Source organism: Balaenoptera borealis (assembly GCF_965194805.1).
Source record: "Balaenoptera borealis genome assembly, chromosome: 9".
NCBI lineage: Eukaryota > Metazoa > Chordata > Mammalia > Artiodactyla > Balaenopteridae > Balaenoptera > Balaenoptera borealis.
Window position 1 is genome coordinate 39,210,018 of NC_138873.1, and position 14,163 is coordinate 39,224,180.

Genomic DNA, 14,163 nt, shown 5'->3' on the forward strand with positions numbered 1-14,163 from the left:
AATCCCTCGCAGATCATCTTCCCTAAGTGCCACCTGACCCTGAGCGCGTGGGGCTCCTCTGCAGAAGTGATGCAGAGAACCTCGAAGTGTCTCGATTTGAACTAGGTCAGCAGAGATTTGGGATACAGTGGATCTGAGTGTGGTCCCTCGACCAGCAGTGTCAGCACTACCTGGGAAGTCTAGTTAGAAGGCAAAATTCCCAGGCCGGCCCGGGACCTACTGAGCCACAAACTCTGAGGGTGAAGCCTAGTCGTTTATGTGTATAAGTCCTCTACGTGACGCTAAGTGATGGTGATGTTTGAGAACCACTGCTCAGAAACACTAGGTTTCAGTTTTTTATTCGTTTGGCTTTTTTCCTTTGTTTTTGCAACTGAGAACAATGTCTCAGAACCATATTCTATGCATTCCAGAGATATACGAAAATCATAGAACTGGTTGGTTTTACTCTTCAAGGAATTTTTGAAGATACTCAGTCTGACAAAGGAGCCAAGATCCCCAAACTTCGTTGGGTTCTGTGGTCCTTCTAGTACCATTTATGAGGATGCTGACTTCTTTAAGATAAGGGAACATGTAGTTTAAATTTGTAGGGCGTGGAATTCCTTTGAAGGAGAAAAAACCCTCCAGAATTACTAACCTCATAAAAGATGTTGTAAAGTGTATTTGTTTCCCAACAGAGAAAACCTTATTTTGTATGCTGTGTAATTTAATGGGAAAGTGTCTCATGAAACGGGCTTTGAAATGGGAGTTAGGGTGCCTCCATTTTCTGCTTCATATGCTGCCAGGGCTGTTCAAGTTCTGCTTCAGCTTTAGGATGAATCAAAAGCCTTTGGAGAACCAAAGTGCTTTCCTATTGTGGAAAAAATTGTCCTTGGAGTTTCTCAGTCCACAACCTCAAGAGTGTGGAGGAAAATGGAGCAGGATTAAAAAGAAAAAGGGAAATGGATGTGAGAGAACAACTTTAAGGACAGCAAAATAACTTGCATGTTTCTAGGGCAAGCATTTTGAAAGATAGAAAAAGGATTTTTAAAAATTGTAAAAATAGCAATTCTCACTCTTTTTCTTTTGCCAATTTTCAATCAGCTTTACTGGAAGTAAATTGTGAAATAATTCTTCTTAAGTAAGCATGAAATATGACGTACACATTTTGAAACCTAAGAAATGCTTGCAATTTTAAAAAGGCAATATATTGAGTTAATGGGTAGAAACACTATCCTCCCTTCGACTCCCTCTGCTTTCTTTTGTTTTCCTTTATACCCTCTCTCTGAGGAGCACAAAGCTACAGTGCCTTACCATCTCTGGGTGTACACCTCACACCTGGGCATGTATTTGTAGGTCCCCATGTTCCAGGTGTAGGTGTAATTTGTTGTGAGTGTGTGTATCTGGGTGAGAGACAGCACCAGTGACAAAGTGGTTCATGATTGGATTTCACAAGACAGCCTTTAGCATGGTTAGTATCTATGAGATCTTGGAATTTCAGAGGTGTTCTTCCAGGGCCAGTTGGTCAAATTGCCTTTGGGCTTAGTAGTTTTTCCTTTTCAAATGCGTTGAAAAATTTTTAAAAAGGCAAACCAGAAAAGTTAGTACCTTGGCAGGTTACTGTATGAGATAGAATATAGCTTGAAGGAAAATGATTTGTAACTACCTTGTAAACATTTAGGAAGTAAATATCCTTGTTATTTATCTTCCTAGAAAACTGCATTTGATCTACCGCTGCAACTCTTGAGCTTTTAACCCAGTGTAACTTTGCTTCCCACTAGGCCATCCCAAAACTTTTCTATTTTTCAGACAGTTGTTATGGAAATGAATGCCAGGATGTTATTTGACCTAATTATAATGAGATGAAGCTAAATCCCTGTCCTTGCCCTTGTATCTTTAAGAATAGAGAGGCCAGAGCCGTGCTTCTATCAGAGCATAGGCTGAAATCACCAAGAGAAAGCAGTCTTCCTCCAGAAGCAGAGATGAAGGTTTTCAGAGCTATTGGAGCAAACACCCTCTCTATGTTCTGTTTCATGCTTTTAAAGACAAAGGTAGACTCTAGTTTTAGTAATGGTAACCTGATCTAGACCATCTTATCCTGACATTCAGTAATAATTGTACATTCACGTGTTAAATCCTATAGCTGCACTTTAGATCTTTTCTACTCTTTACTGCAGTAGTTAAAGTAATACAATAGTCAGGTAATAGTATCATTGTGTTGAACTGTGTAAGTTAAGGGAAGTTTCCTCATACTTATATCTGTAAGTTAATTGGACCTTGAATTAACTTATAGAAACTTACTGAAAATATTGGGTTGATTAAAAATGAATACTGAATGTTTGTCCTGAAAAATATTTACTCGTTCCCTGCCCCACGCACCAGCCTTCACAGAGGCTAACAGGAAAGTTTTCCTAAGGAGTAATTCAGGGAAAATAAAATCTTACATTTTTGTTTCAGAAGAAAATTTAGCTGAAATATTAATTTTTGAGAGGAAATAAGCGGGAAGATTGCAAGGTTTGCAGTTCTCAGTATTATTCACTAGTCAAGAGAGCTTGCACATGTTAATCGAATCTTCAGTTTCCTCATCGGCAAAGTAAAAATAATAATATCTGCCTTACCTGCTTCACATTGTGGGTTTGAGAACATGTACAAAAATCGTCTGATAAACAGTGAAATATGATATAATATTTGTACTTTACAAATGCAAATCTTAGCCAGTCATAAACAGATATTTACTTTCTTTTGGTTAACTCAGTTCCACCAACCTGGCACACCCCTGCTTCCCCACCACCACACACACACACTGGCACACACACACACAATGCCCTCTGCACACTCCATTTTATCCATTTTAGCACTTATAGACTTTATTCAGCTCAGTGTACTTGTCTGGAGATACATCTTTATAGTGTTAGCACAAGTTCGTGTGCCCAATGCACAATGAGGCCAAACAAACTGAAACGTCAGAGTCTGGAGCAGAGAAAGGTTTATTGCAGGGCCATACGAGGAGACAGGTGGCTTCTGCCCTAAAAGCCCTGAGCTCCCTGAAGTGTTTGGCCAAACATTTTTAAAAGCCAGGTGAGGGAGGTGGGGTCGCAGGCTATGTGATCAGCTCATGCACAATTCTCTGACTCACTGATGGTGAGGTAACAGGGTTGTATCACAAGGGTTCACATTATCAGTCCTTAGGCTCCAGGAGGCCTGGGGACTATGAGCTCGTGGTCATCAAGTAGTTAACATCTTCCATTTGGTGGGGAGTTTTCACATCTGGAAAACAACTCATGAAATGTGCATCAACTACTGTTATCTAGGTACTTCAGAGAGGAGCTAAAGCAGAGGATATGGAGGACGGCCTGTCCCAGGAAGGCCCCATAGGGTCCTACTCGGTTACAATAGTCCAGGATAAAATTCACTCCCTGGTCCTATTTACCTTTCAATAAGAAGCTTGAATTACATGACATTTTGATTATATGAGATTTTGATTATATTTACTCTTTAATAAGACATTTTCATGTATATCAGCTTGCTTCTTCAGACTACCTGTTTCTCGTAGCAAGAGGTCATTTGTGCAGCCCAGCCCACCATGACAAAGCTCCTTTGGATCCTGGCCATCCCAAATTCTCTACAGAAGTACCAATCCAAATTGTTCCACGTTTCCCTGGGCTTCTGCTTATTTTTTAAATTAGTATTTTAAACAAAGTGCTAACTTCCCCAGCCTGACTTTATGCCATAAAAAAAAAGGCTATTTTATTTAAAACTCTCTAATATACAATTCCCAGCCAGATTAGTGATATTAACAACAACAACAAATTTCTCATGGGTGTAAGATTTTTATTCCAATTTGATTTGCATTCCACTGGAAATTGTAGAATGTATTCCCTTCTTTATTTTTAAAAAAAGTAGTTTAAAATTTTAATAGGAATTATAAAATGTGATAAATCTGCAGATCAAAAATGGCTTTGATTGCTTGCAGTAACAAGTTTTGAAGTCATCATTTTCCACCTCCACACCAAGGATAACCTTCTAATTAGTGATCGGCCGTGCCGTAACAGCAGTATAGCACTGAGACTTGGGTAAACAGAAAGATCGTAGAACTTCTCCAGCCCCAGATCAGGATGTTTTCTATGCCTTCTCATAGTGGCGAATGGCAACCACATCGCCAAAAGTAAGAGTCTGAAAGATTCAAAAGATAACCAAATCTTTTTACACAGGTACATCAGTAGCTGAAAATTTTAAAGATTATCATATTATGTTATTTTAAAGATTATCATATATATGATTTAAGTATTATACAAAAGAATAATGGCATTTAGAAACATTAAATGTTTCATAAGTCTTCATTTTTTGAAAAGAAACCCTTATATTTATCTCGTGAATGACATGTATACATAATTCATGTCTCTAAAAGAAATATGAGGCAAAAACTGAGATTGTCTAGATTCAGGTCAAAAGAATTCCTTTTGCCTTAAATTATCAGGGTAATTGGAGCAGATTAGCTATCTGCTTTAAAAAGTGTATAAAATTTATAGTAGGTTTTCATAATACTTTACAATTCATGATCTAGATAAATTTTGAAGAGTTTTTTGGAAACCCAAATTATTTGGACAAATGGTATTTGCAATGATTTGTTCCAAAATCAGCAGGAAAAGATAAATGTACAAACGTTCTCGTTGCTTTGCCTGTCATGTTGTAGCCTATGTGAACCTTGGTGGTTATGTGGCTATAATGTGCAACATGGGCTCTTGTATCTAATCCAACTTGAAGAATTGCTATAAATCCTCTTTACAAAATTTAGTGTTTTTTAGTGTTCATCATTTTCATGTAGTCCTGTGATTTCCAAGAGTATAGTGTGCCCTTGTCATCCATTGCTTTCATTTCCTTGTTTGAACTCAGGCTTGCCTGATCACCGTCATACATGCCAAAGCTGAGCTATCCACTTTTCTGTATTCAGGAAAAAAATAAAGAAAAAATCATAAAGGAGAACTTCAGATTGAATCCTTTATAAATGAGTTTTTTTGTTTGTTTGTTTGTTTGATGATGGTGATGGTCACTGCAGGAAAACGTGGGCAAATATTCATCAACATGAAAGGAAAACTGTCCCTCTGCTCCCCACACCCACTTCCACCCAGGAAATGAAGAATGAATATGTAAGCCCTCTATCTCAACCTAGAACAGCTAGCTGGTAGTCAAGGGAAGGAGAAGAAAACTAGTCAATAGTCTTAAATAACAAAACCAAAAGACCCTTCCTGCTATTATCTTAGAAGGAATACGTAAAGCAACCCCCCCCCCAAAAAAAACCCACAAATGATGTATTGACTACTTCAATGTCATCAAAATTCCATTACTCAACTCACCAAAAAAAAGTGTCTGGGGTGCTAGGTTGAGACATAACATTTTTTCCCAGTTTATGATGCTACTCCATCATTAGAGAAATTATTTTTAAATTATTTTTTATTTTATAATTTTTACATGGCTATCCAGTATTGAATAGACATGTTTTTAAAGCTATCTGATGCATTAAAAAGAAAGACTGGAAGGAAGTAATACCAAAATGGTTCTCTCTAAGGGGACATTAAAAAGGATTTTCATATTTTTGTTACACTTTCCTGTTATATTCCAAATTATCTGCACTGAACTTGTGAAACCTTTATAAACTAAAATATAAAATGTTTAAAGCTCTCATTTATTACAGGAGCTATAAAGTAATTTTTCTGAGGTTCAGCAAATGATAATATAGTAATATCATCTCTCTACATTTTCATGATGATTGGTTTTATATTCAGATTTCATTTGAGGATTAGACATTACGGTAATCCAACAACTGTTCTTTTGACACAATTTTAGCTAAATCAGTGGCAACTTTTTAAAACTACACTTAAGTAGAATTTTTCTCTTTTTCTGTAATTAAAGAAGCAGAGTGGAGGAAACAATTAGCTAAGATATTTTTATTTCTCCTGTTTTACACATGATTAAAGAACCTTGCTAGTGATTTAATGTTATTAAAGAAGGAAAGACAGGAGAGAAGGAGGGAGGGAGGGACAGGGAAGGAGATGGGAAATGAGGGGGTGAGGGGTGGGCAAAGAAGCAGGAAGGGGAAATTGCTCTTGCTTACCATGACCATTTTGCCATTCTTAATCTCTCTTACAAAATTTGTCTCTTTGCCATCCCATTTCTGTACATGGACAAGTTTGTCTCCATCCAGGCTAACAACAGACTGAAACCAACAACAAAATGCAGAATATATCAATAGGTACAGGTCAGATTTCTGTTATGGAAGCCAAATGAATTGATTTTTATCTATTTAAAAAAAATTTTTTAAGAGTTATTTATTTATTTATTTTTGACTACATTGGGTCTTTGTTGCTGAGCGTGGGCTTTCTCTAGTTGCAGCGAGCAGGGGCTAATCTTCGTTGCGGTGTACAGCCTTCTCATTGCAGTGGCTTCTCTTGTTGCGGAGCATGGGCTCCGGGTGCGGGCTTCAGTAGTTGTGGCACATGGGCTCAGTAGTTGTGGCACATGGGCTCAGTAGCTGTGGTGCATGGGCTTAGTTGCTCTGTGGCATGTGGGATCTTCCCGGACCAGGGATTGAACCCATGTTCCTTGCAGTGGCAGGTGTATTCTTAACCACTGTGCCACCAGGGAAGTCCCTGAGTTGATTTTTAAAAGAGTAATAATTGAATAAATAGTTATCAACTAATTATCAAAGTAGTACAATTTCCTCTGTTGCTTCCAGAGTCATTATTAGAAAATCTCTAGTAATTCATAATTTGATTGAAATGTATACATCTAGATGCAAAAATTTACATATTAGAAATAAAAATCCTGAACTAGTGCTTTCTGACTAATCATGCTACTCTTTTAAACAGAGTCTTAGAATGAGGCAAGCTATCGATTTAGTCAACCTGAGGCAAAAGAGAGATTAAACAAAATGCAGTCTTTTAAATGAACACTGTTAAATACTTTCTGAAATACAGGTTTAATACAAAATGAGATAAACACATGGTAAAGAAACAGATTCAAGATTTGAGCTATAGTAGGTGCCCATTGTTCAGAGTATAAGCTATGAACACTAGAATGCAAAATTAACTCTTGGTCCTTCTCTCTGAAGTGAAATAGTGAGAACATTTTTCACTTCCCATCATCCAGAAAAAAAGAAATATTGGGACTTTCTCTCTTTTATTCTCTCCTTCCCATCCCCACCCCCAGAGAAGGAGCGGCTCCTTACCTTACAGTTTCTGTCATCTGGAGTGGTTTCATCAAACTCTTCTCCCAGATGGAAACTAATCTCTGTGTTCTTGAATGTGCTTTGAGTCTTGATCACCACTTTGTCCCCCTCCTGACTGATGATCACTGTTGGTTTAGTCACATTTCCCACCTGCCTAGTGGCAAAGCCCACACCTAAAATAACAAAAGGAAGCAGGACAGTTGGCTGCAACTTCCAAAATAGCTCACAAAGCAGGAATCTACCTTCCTATTCTGGAATCTATGTCCTAAAGTGTAAGTTTCATTAGAGTATGTTTAGCCAATCAATTATGCAGGACAACTAATGAGCCGTAATAATAAGTGGATGCTTATCTGGAAGCATAAATAGTAAAAGGATGCTGGAGAAAAAGTGGAAAAGGTGCAGAAGCTTCATGTCCTCCACAGAATACTAAATGCTCCATTATTTGGCCCTAGGCAAGAAAGCAGGCAAATGCCACATTTAAATATCCATTCTGTGAGAAACACACAGCCTAGTACCCTGATTATGACAATGTGATCTGTCTTTGTCTCTTGCTAACCTGATGGGTGAAGAAGGAATCTGCAAGTATTGAAGCTGCAGGTTGAGAAGAGAAAACACATCTTATTTTTACCTACCTAGAGCCTTCATGTACTCGTCAAAATTCTGACTGTCCGTCAGCTTCCACGTAGCACAGAAAGCCTCCACCATCCTTACCCTTTTCCCGTTAGCTTCAGAATCAGATAAAAGAGGCAGAGGCAAGGATCTTCGGATCTTAGGGCCACTGCAATTCGGAAGACCCCTTTGCACCTCACGGCAGCTCCTGCCTTCTTATTAAGAAAAGAGGCAGGCAGAAAGCCAAGGATTTGAATTGCAAACACATCTCTCCAGTGCCCCTCTTTCCAGGAGGCTGTTGCAGGGGGAGGAGATGGGAAGGGGGGCGTGCAGCGAGGTTCCAATCCTCTTTGTGATTGGCTCGGGCCACTGGGTTAGCGGAGTAGGTCGAGTTCCTCCCAACCCTCACACTGCAGTCCTCCTGCCTGAGAAATCTCTGCAAAGATTCAGTGAGGCTGGAGGCAGGGAGCGTATAATGAGAGAAGGTCTTTCAGGTTCAGCCTGAAAACTTGGCAAAGGCCATTTCAGACTGCGAGGAAAGAAAAAAACGCACAGTAGGACATTCAGATTGATTTCCGTTAATGGCAAAGCTGGTTGCAAATGAGGACCCCGCCTTAAAGAAAACCACTGAAATGCCAGACTTTTCAGACAAAAGAGGCTGAATAGTGCCTTTTATTTTCTCTCATATTTAAGGGAGAGCAAAACATGAGCTAGAATTTGCCAAACTCGGGAAAGGGGAGGGGGAGGAGGTGTAAATACCTTCCCTAGATTGTACTGCTAGAAGACTACTCCGGCTGAGTACTAATAGGACACTAATTTTGGCCTCTTCCCAACACAAACTGAGTGAATTTAAAGATCCCATTTTTCTTTCTAAGGCTATGAGAACCAGACTAAGATGGAAAAGGGACCTAAGGGAGAGTATGGCTAGGATTCACTAATGAGCTAAAATAAAGCAGAACAAACTCTTTTTCCCCACTCCTTCAACCGATTGTAGAATCGAAGTGGAAAAACTGGACAGAAGTTCATTTGGTAAGATTTTAAATGACCTGCACTATAGAACCTTTTGATTTCCTGAGGCCACATCTACATCTGTGTACTAGTTGTGAGTTAGCAATGGAGGAAGGGCAAGAATTGGAGCAGAGGTGGGAATCAGAAGACTTTGGCTTCAGTTTGTCCTGGCTTAGGGCATCTCAAGAATGGCAAGCTACCTCCAGGGTTCTAAGTGATAACATATTTAAAGGGGGACTCAGACTCCCCTTTACCCAGAGTTTCTTCCTGCTTTATTAGTGCAGGCCGCTGATGAAAAGCAGGTGCCCCCGCTTTCGTGGGGACAGGTCAGGGGACACTGACTTGGCAGTCTCTGCTCTTCTCTCTCTCTCTCCTCCCATTTCAATCTCAGCCCACTGCCTTTCAGCTTCTGTCCACACCAAATACAAGAGACAAGGCTCAGAATGCATCTTAATCCAACTGTCAGCTCTGTGGTTCTACTTTGGTATCTCAAAGGTACCTCAAAACATAAACTCAATCTTTCCCCTCACCTGGTCCTCCTCCAGTTTTCACCATGTTTGTGAATGGCACCATCATCCACCCAACTGCACAAGCCAGAAAACTTGAAATCCTTTCTAAACTTTACTCTCTACATCAATGTCAGAGCCCATCTATTTTCCTTCCTGAATGTCTCTAACTTCTCACTTTCCCTCTATCCCCACAACCACCTTCTTAATTCAAGTAACCACTGTCTTTTACTAGTCCTATGGCAATAGCCTCTTTTTTTTTTTTTTAGATGATTTAAGCATTATTATTATTATTTTTTAATTTACTTATTTATTTATTTTTGGCTGTGTTGGGTCTTCGTTTCTGTGCGAGGGCTTTCTCTAGTTGTAGCAAGTGGGGGCCACTCTTCATCGCGGTGCGCAGGCCTCTCACTATCGCGGCCTCTCTTGTTGCGGAGCACAGGCTCCAGACGCGCAGGCTCAGTAGTTGTGGCTCACGGGCCTAGTTGCTCCGCGGCATGTGGGATCTTCCCAGACCAGGGCTCGAACCCGTGTCCCCTGCATTGGCAGACAGACTCCCAACCACTGCGCCACCAGGGAAGCCCGGCAATAGCCTCTTAACTGTTCTCCCTGCAGCCATGCCTGATCTCCGGCCTTTCACTAGGCTGAAGCCCGAGTGACCTTTTAAAATACAAATCTGCATCTTCCTAGTGACTAATGGTGCTGAGCACACTTTTCATGTGCTTCTCTGCTGTTAATCTATCTTCTTTGGTGAAGTAACTGTTCAAATCTATGGTCCATTTTCAATTGGATTGTTTCTGTCTACTGAATTGTAAGAGTCCTTTATATAGTCTAGATAAGTCATTAGTTGAATGTGTTCTTCAAAACTTTGTTCTGTTCAGTTATAGATACAGAGAACAAACAGATGGTTGCCAGAGGGGAGGGGGACTGGAGGGAGGAAAGAAATAGGTGAGGGAGATGAAGAGGTACTAACATCGGCTTCCCTGGTGGCGCAGTGGTTGAGAGTCCGCCTGCCAATGCAGGGGACACGGGTTCGAGCCCTGGTCTGGGAAGATCCCACATGCCGCGGAGCAACTAGGCCCGTGAGCCACAACTACTGAGCCTGAGCGTCTGGAGCCTGTGCTCTGCAACAAGAGAGGCTGTGATAGTGAGAGGCCCACGCACCACGATGAAGAGTGGCCCCCGCTTGCCACAGCTAGAGAAAGCCCTCGCACAGAAACGAAGACCCAACACAGCCAAAAATAAATAAATAAATTAAAAACCGCAAAAAAAAAAAAAAGAGGTACTAACATTGCAAAATAAATGTCACAAGTATGAAATGTACAATGTGGGGAATACAGTCAATAATTATGTAATATTTTTCTATGTGACATATCATAACTAGACCTAACATCGTGATCGTTGGGAAATGTATAGAAATACCGAATCACTGTGTTGTGTAATAGCAACTAACACAGTGTTGTAGGTCAAATGTACTTCAGAAACAAACAAACTCATAGGAAAACAGGTCAGATTTGTTGTCACCAGAGGCAGAGGGTAGGAGGAGAGGGGATTGGATGAAGGCTGGTCAAAATGAACAAACTTCCAGTTATAAGATGAATAAGTGCTAGGGATGTGATGTACAACATGATGACTATAATGAACACTGCTGTGTGTTATACGGAAAGTTGTTAAGAAAGCAAATCCTAAGAGTTCTCATTGCAAGGAAAAGATATTTTTTCTATGTCTTTAATTTTGTATCCGTATGAGATGATGGATGTTCACTAAACTTACTGTGATGATCATTTAATCTTGTATGTAGGTCAGATCATGATGTTGTACACCTTAAACTTATACAGTGCTGTATGTTAATTATATCTCAATAAAACTGGAGGAAAAAATGTTTAATTTTTTTGCTTTTCATTTTCTCGATTGTGATAATGGATACATTGGTGTGTCAAAATTTATCAGGTGTACATATTAAATGTGTGCAATTGATTTTATATTTAATCAAATATACTATGGTAAAACTATTTTTAAAAAGCTAAATCTTATCTTGTCCCTCTCCTGATTAAACTCCAAATGGCTTTTTCCTGCTCTCAGGTTAAAGACCAAAATTCCTATCATTGCCTGTACCAGACCTGCCTCTAACTTTTGAAGGACTTGGAGTAAGAATCCAAACAGAGGTTCACATGCCATATGCCTAAACAGTAAAAGTTATGGATCAAACGATGCCCACAGCCTGGCCCAGCGTCGAGTCAGGACTCATAGCCACCCCTCCACCCTTTCCTGACTGCCTGCCCCGTAGCTGCCCACAGGCCTGAGCACAGGCACAGATCTGGTGGGGCAGGCAAGTGGAAGCTTGTCTGGAGCTCAGGGTTTCCAGTCAGTGACTAGAGTACCCTAAACCTGCAATGGGGACTAACATGGACTTGCTGTTGTGCTGATATGAGCTTGAAGCTGCCAAAGGCTATAGTGAAAAGTCTGAAATGAAACAAGCCCAGAGGAAGCAAAGCTTATACATCAGACACATCTGACATCATTTGAGCCTTTGAACCAAGTCCCTGAAGCTAGCCCCACCTATGAATTTTTCATACGTTCTCTTTTTTGCTAAATCTAGGTGACTAATTAATCCATTTACACAAACCATCCTTACGGTAGAAGTTCTCAGACCAATTTATTTTGTTATGTCAAAATATTCTTATATGTTCCCCTTAATAAAACGTATTTAAACTGGTAGAGTGTTTAATTATTATTCTAAAATGTAATAAACCATTTCTTTTTCATGGTCCAAGAATATAAGATCAAGATTGTTGAGAGCAGGGCGCATGTATTAGACATCTTCATCTTAGCTCCTTACTGATCATGATGCTGGAATATTCATCTATCTCATTTATTTCTTCCACTCTTTAGATAAGGAAAGGAACTGATGATATATTTATTTTAACTTAAAGCATATATTTCTATAATTCAGATTTTTTTACACCTTATATAAAACATAAAAGCTCAGCAATTTAGAGATAGGTTTTTTGGAATTGTATATTAATTTAGTAATAAGCAGAAGAGAATATTGTTATCCAGATGTCTATAGTAGAAATTTTAGGAAAAGCCACTTGACTATGTTGTAATTCCCTAAACTGGCACATTTAATCTTACTATCTTTAATTGTTCAGGATATAATAGATTTACAGCCAAGAATAGTTGCTTTCAAATAATAGGTAATAGGTAATAATAAGTCATTTGCTCTATTTATTGAGGACTTTATTAGAAAAGAAAGTGAAAGAACAGAGAAAAGATTGTGCTGTGCTAAGGAAGATTCAACTAATAGATATTTTTGGTAACCTAAATGGGAGGGAAGTCCAAAAGGGAGAGGATATCTGTATGTATATGGCTGATTCATTTTGTTGTGCAGTGGAGGCTAACACAACATTGTAAAGCAACCATACTCCAATAAAAATTAATAAAAAATAATAGATATTAATTTTTAAAAACTAATAGATATTTTTTTCAATTTTCCTAAACCTAGGAACAATTTATGCTCTTGCTATGGCTTCTATAATATAAATGCATCCACAGACTTAAAAAAGGAAAGAATGTGACAGATTGACCACTCTCTCAAGGCTATGACCTTTATGTATGGGAATTTGGACTCTAAAGAATCCATCATAAAGATTAGTTTTAATAGTGAAATAAAAGGAACAAAGAAAAATTGCTTTGGGAGATCTTGGCAAAATCTCCACATGGGGCTGAATCTCCTGGCACCTGCTTTATGGAAATTTTTCCTTCTCAAGAAAATAAAAAGTTTTAATAAAATTTTAACACTGTTCTTGAGCCAAGTAAGCCAACCGGGGTCATGACACTGTTTCCGATAAAATATCCAAGGATCTGCACCAAAAGAGATTAAGTACCATTCAAAGTACTTGCTTGAAGTTCTTTTTGTTACCAAATGGCACAAAATAAAATAGTAATGGAAGATCTCTATAGTTGGAAATGAAATGTGATTACGCCATGGAGGCACTATTGACCCACAGTCTCTCCCATGATAGGTACTATCTTCAGAAAACACCCCTTTGCTGAAACAGTGGTCTGTCTGTCATGCGCATCACACTCTCTCCCCTCAAACAATTAAACAGCTAAACCAGCTCTAGGCTTCAGGAGTGATGAAGATTCCAACATTCAAGCAGGAGTTAATGTGCTATGTATGGGTAATGGAATTCAATGGGAGGAGGTGTGTGGGAAAAGACCTGTGAATTGTCATCCCTTGGTGTTGTGAAATTTTTATATTATTATACTTCTTAAAATGTGAACTAGACCAGAGAGGAGATGCACCTCCAGGTGTGGCACAATCTTGAAAAGAAGTGCTATATTCTTCTGCTGGAGAATGAAAAGCTAATAAAGACAAGCTGTTGAGGTTTAGACTATCTTTCCAATGTCCTTCTCATTCTTTTTGATTTTCTGCAGTTTTTTTTTCTCCTTTTACCTCTCATTACCTGAGTATCCCACTCTTCATATTTTCTTGGGTATAAAATGTAGAAGAAGTCCTTCACCTGCTTCTAGATCTGACAAATCTACTCAGGAGAGAAATTTATTCCATGTTTGTTATGAAAGAGTTATAGACCTTCCCTCTTCTGGCCATTTATATGCCACAACTCTGCTGAGAAAACTCCCCTCTCCAGTTCCCTAGGTACTTTCCTCTTGTCTTTTAGAGGTTAGCTCAAATATTATTCACTCAAGGAAGACTGGATCAGAACCCCAATTATGTCATCCCATGGTTTTATGTCTTTTAAAACATATAAATTTAATTAAAAACTTTTGTAGTCAATTGTTTAATATCTTTCTCTCCCATTAGAACATGAGTTC

The 14,163-nt window shown here is 39.0% G+C and overlaps 1 protein-coding gene across 4 annotated transcripts in view; it reads right to left on the bottom strand.

The window, feature by feature from the left end:
* Positions 1-601: 601 nt before the first annotated feature.
* Positions 602-14,163, bottom strand: part of FABP7 (fatty acid binding protein 7) — a 159,912-nt gene continuing 146,350 nt past the window's right edge. For 3 of the 4 annotated variants that reach the window (XM_082406290.1, XM_082406289.1, XM_082406288.1), the window contains 3 exons: positions 7,202-7,374; positions 6,089-6,190; positions 602-4,149 (listed from right to left, as the gene is read on the bottom strand). In XM_082406290.1, coding sequence (XP_082262416.1) covers positions 4,099-4,149; positions 6,089-6,190; positions 7,202-7,374 — 326 coding nt within the window. In that variant the 3' untranslated portion in view covers positions 602-4,098. Of the gene's footprint in view, positions 4,150-6,088; positions 6,191-7,201; positions 7,375-7,833; positions 8,216-14,163 lie in introns of those variants that run through there. The other variant, XM_082406291.1, reaches the window with a different exon arrangement.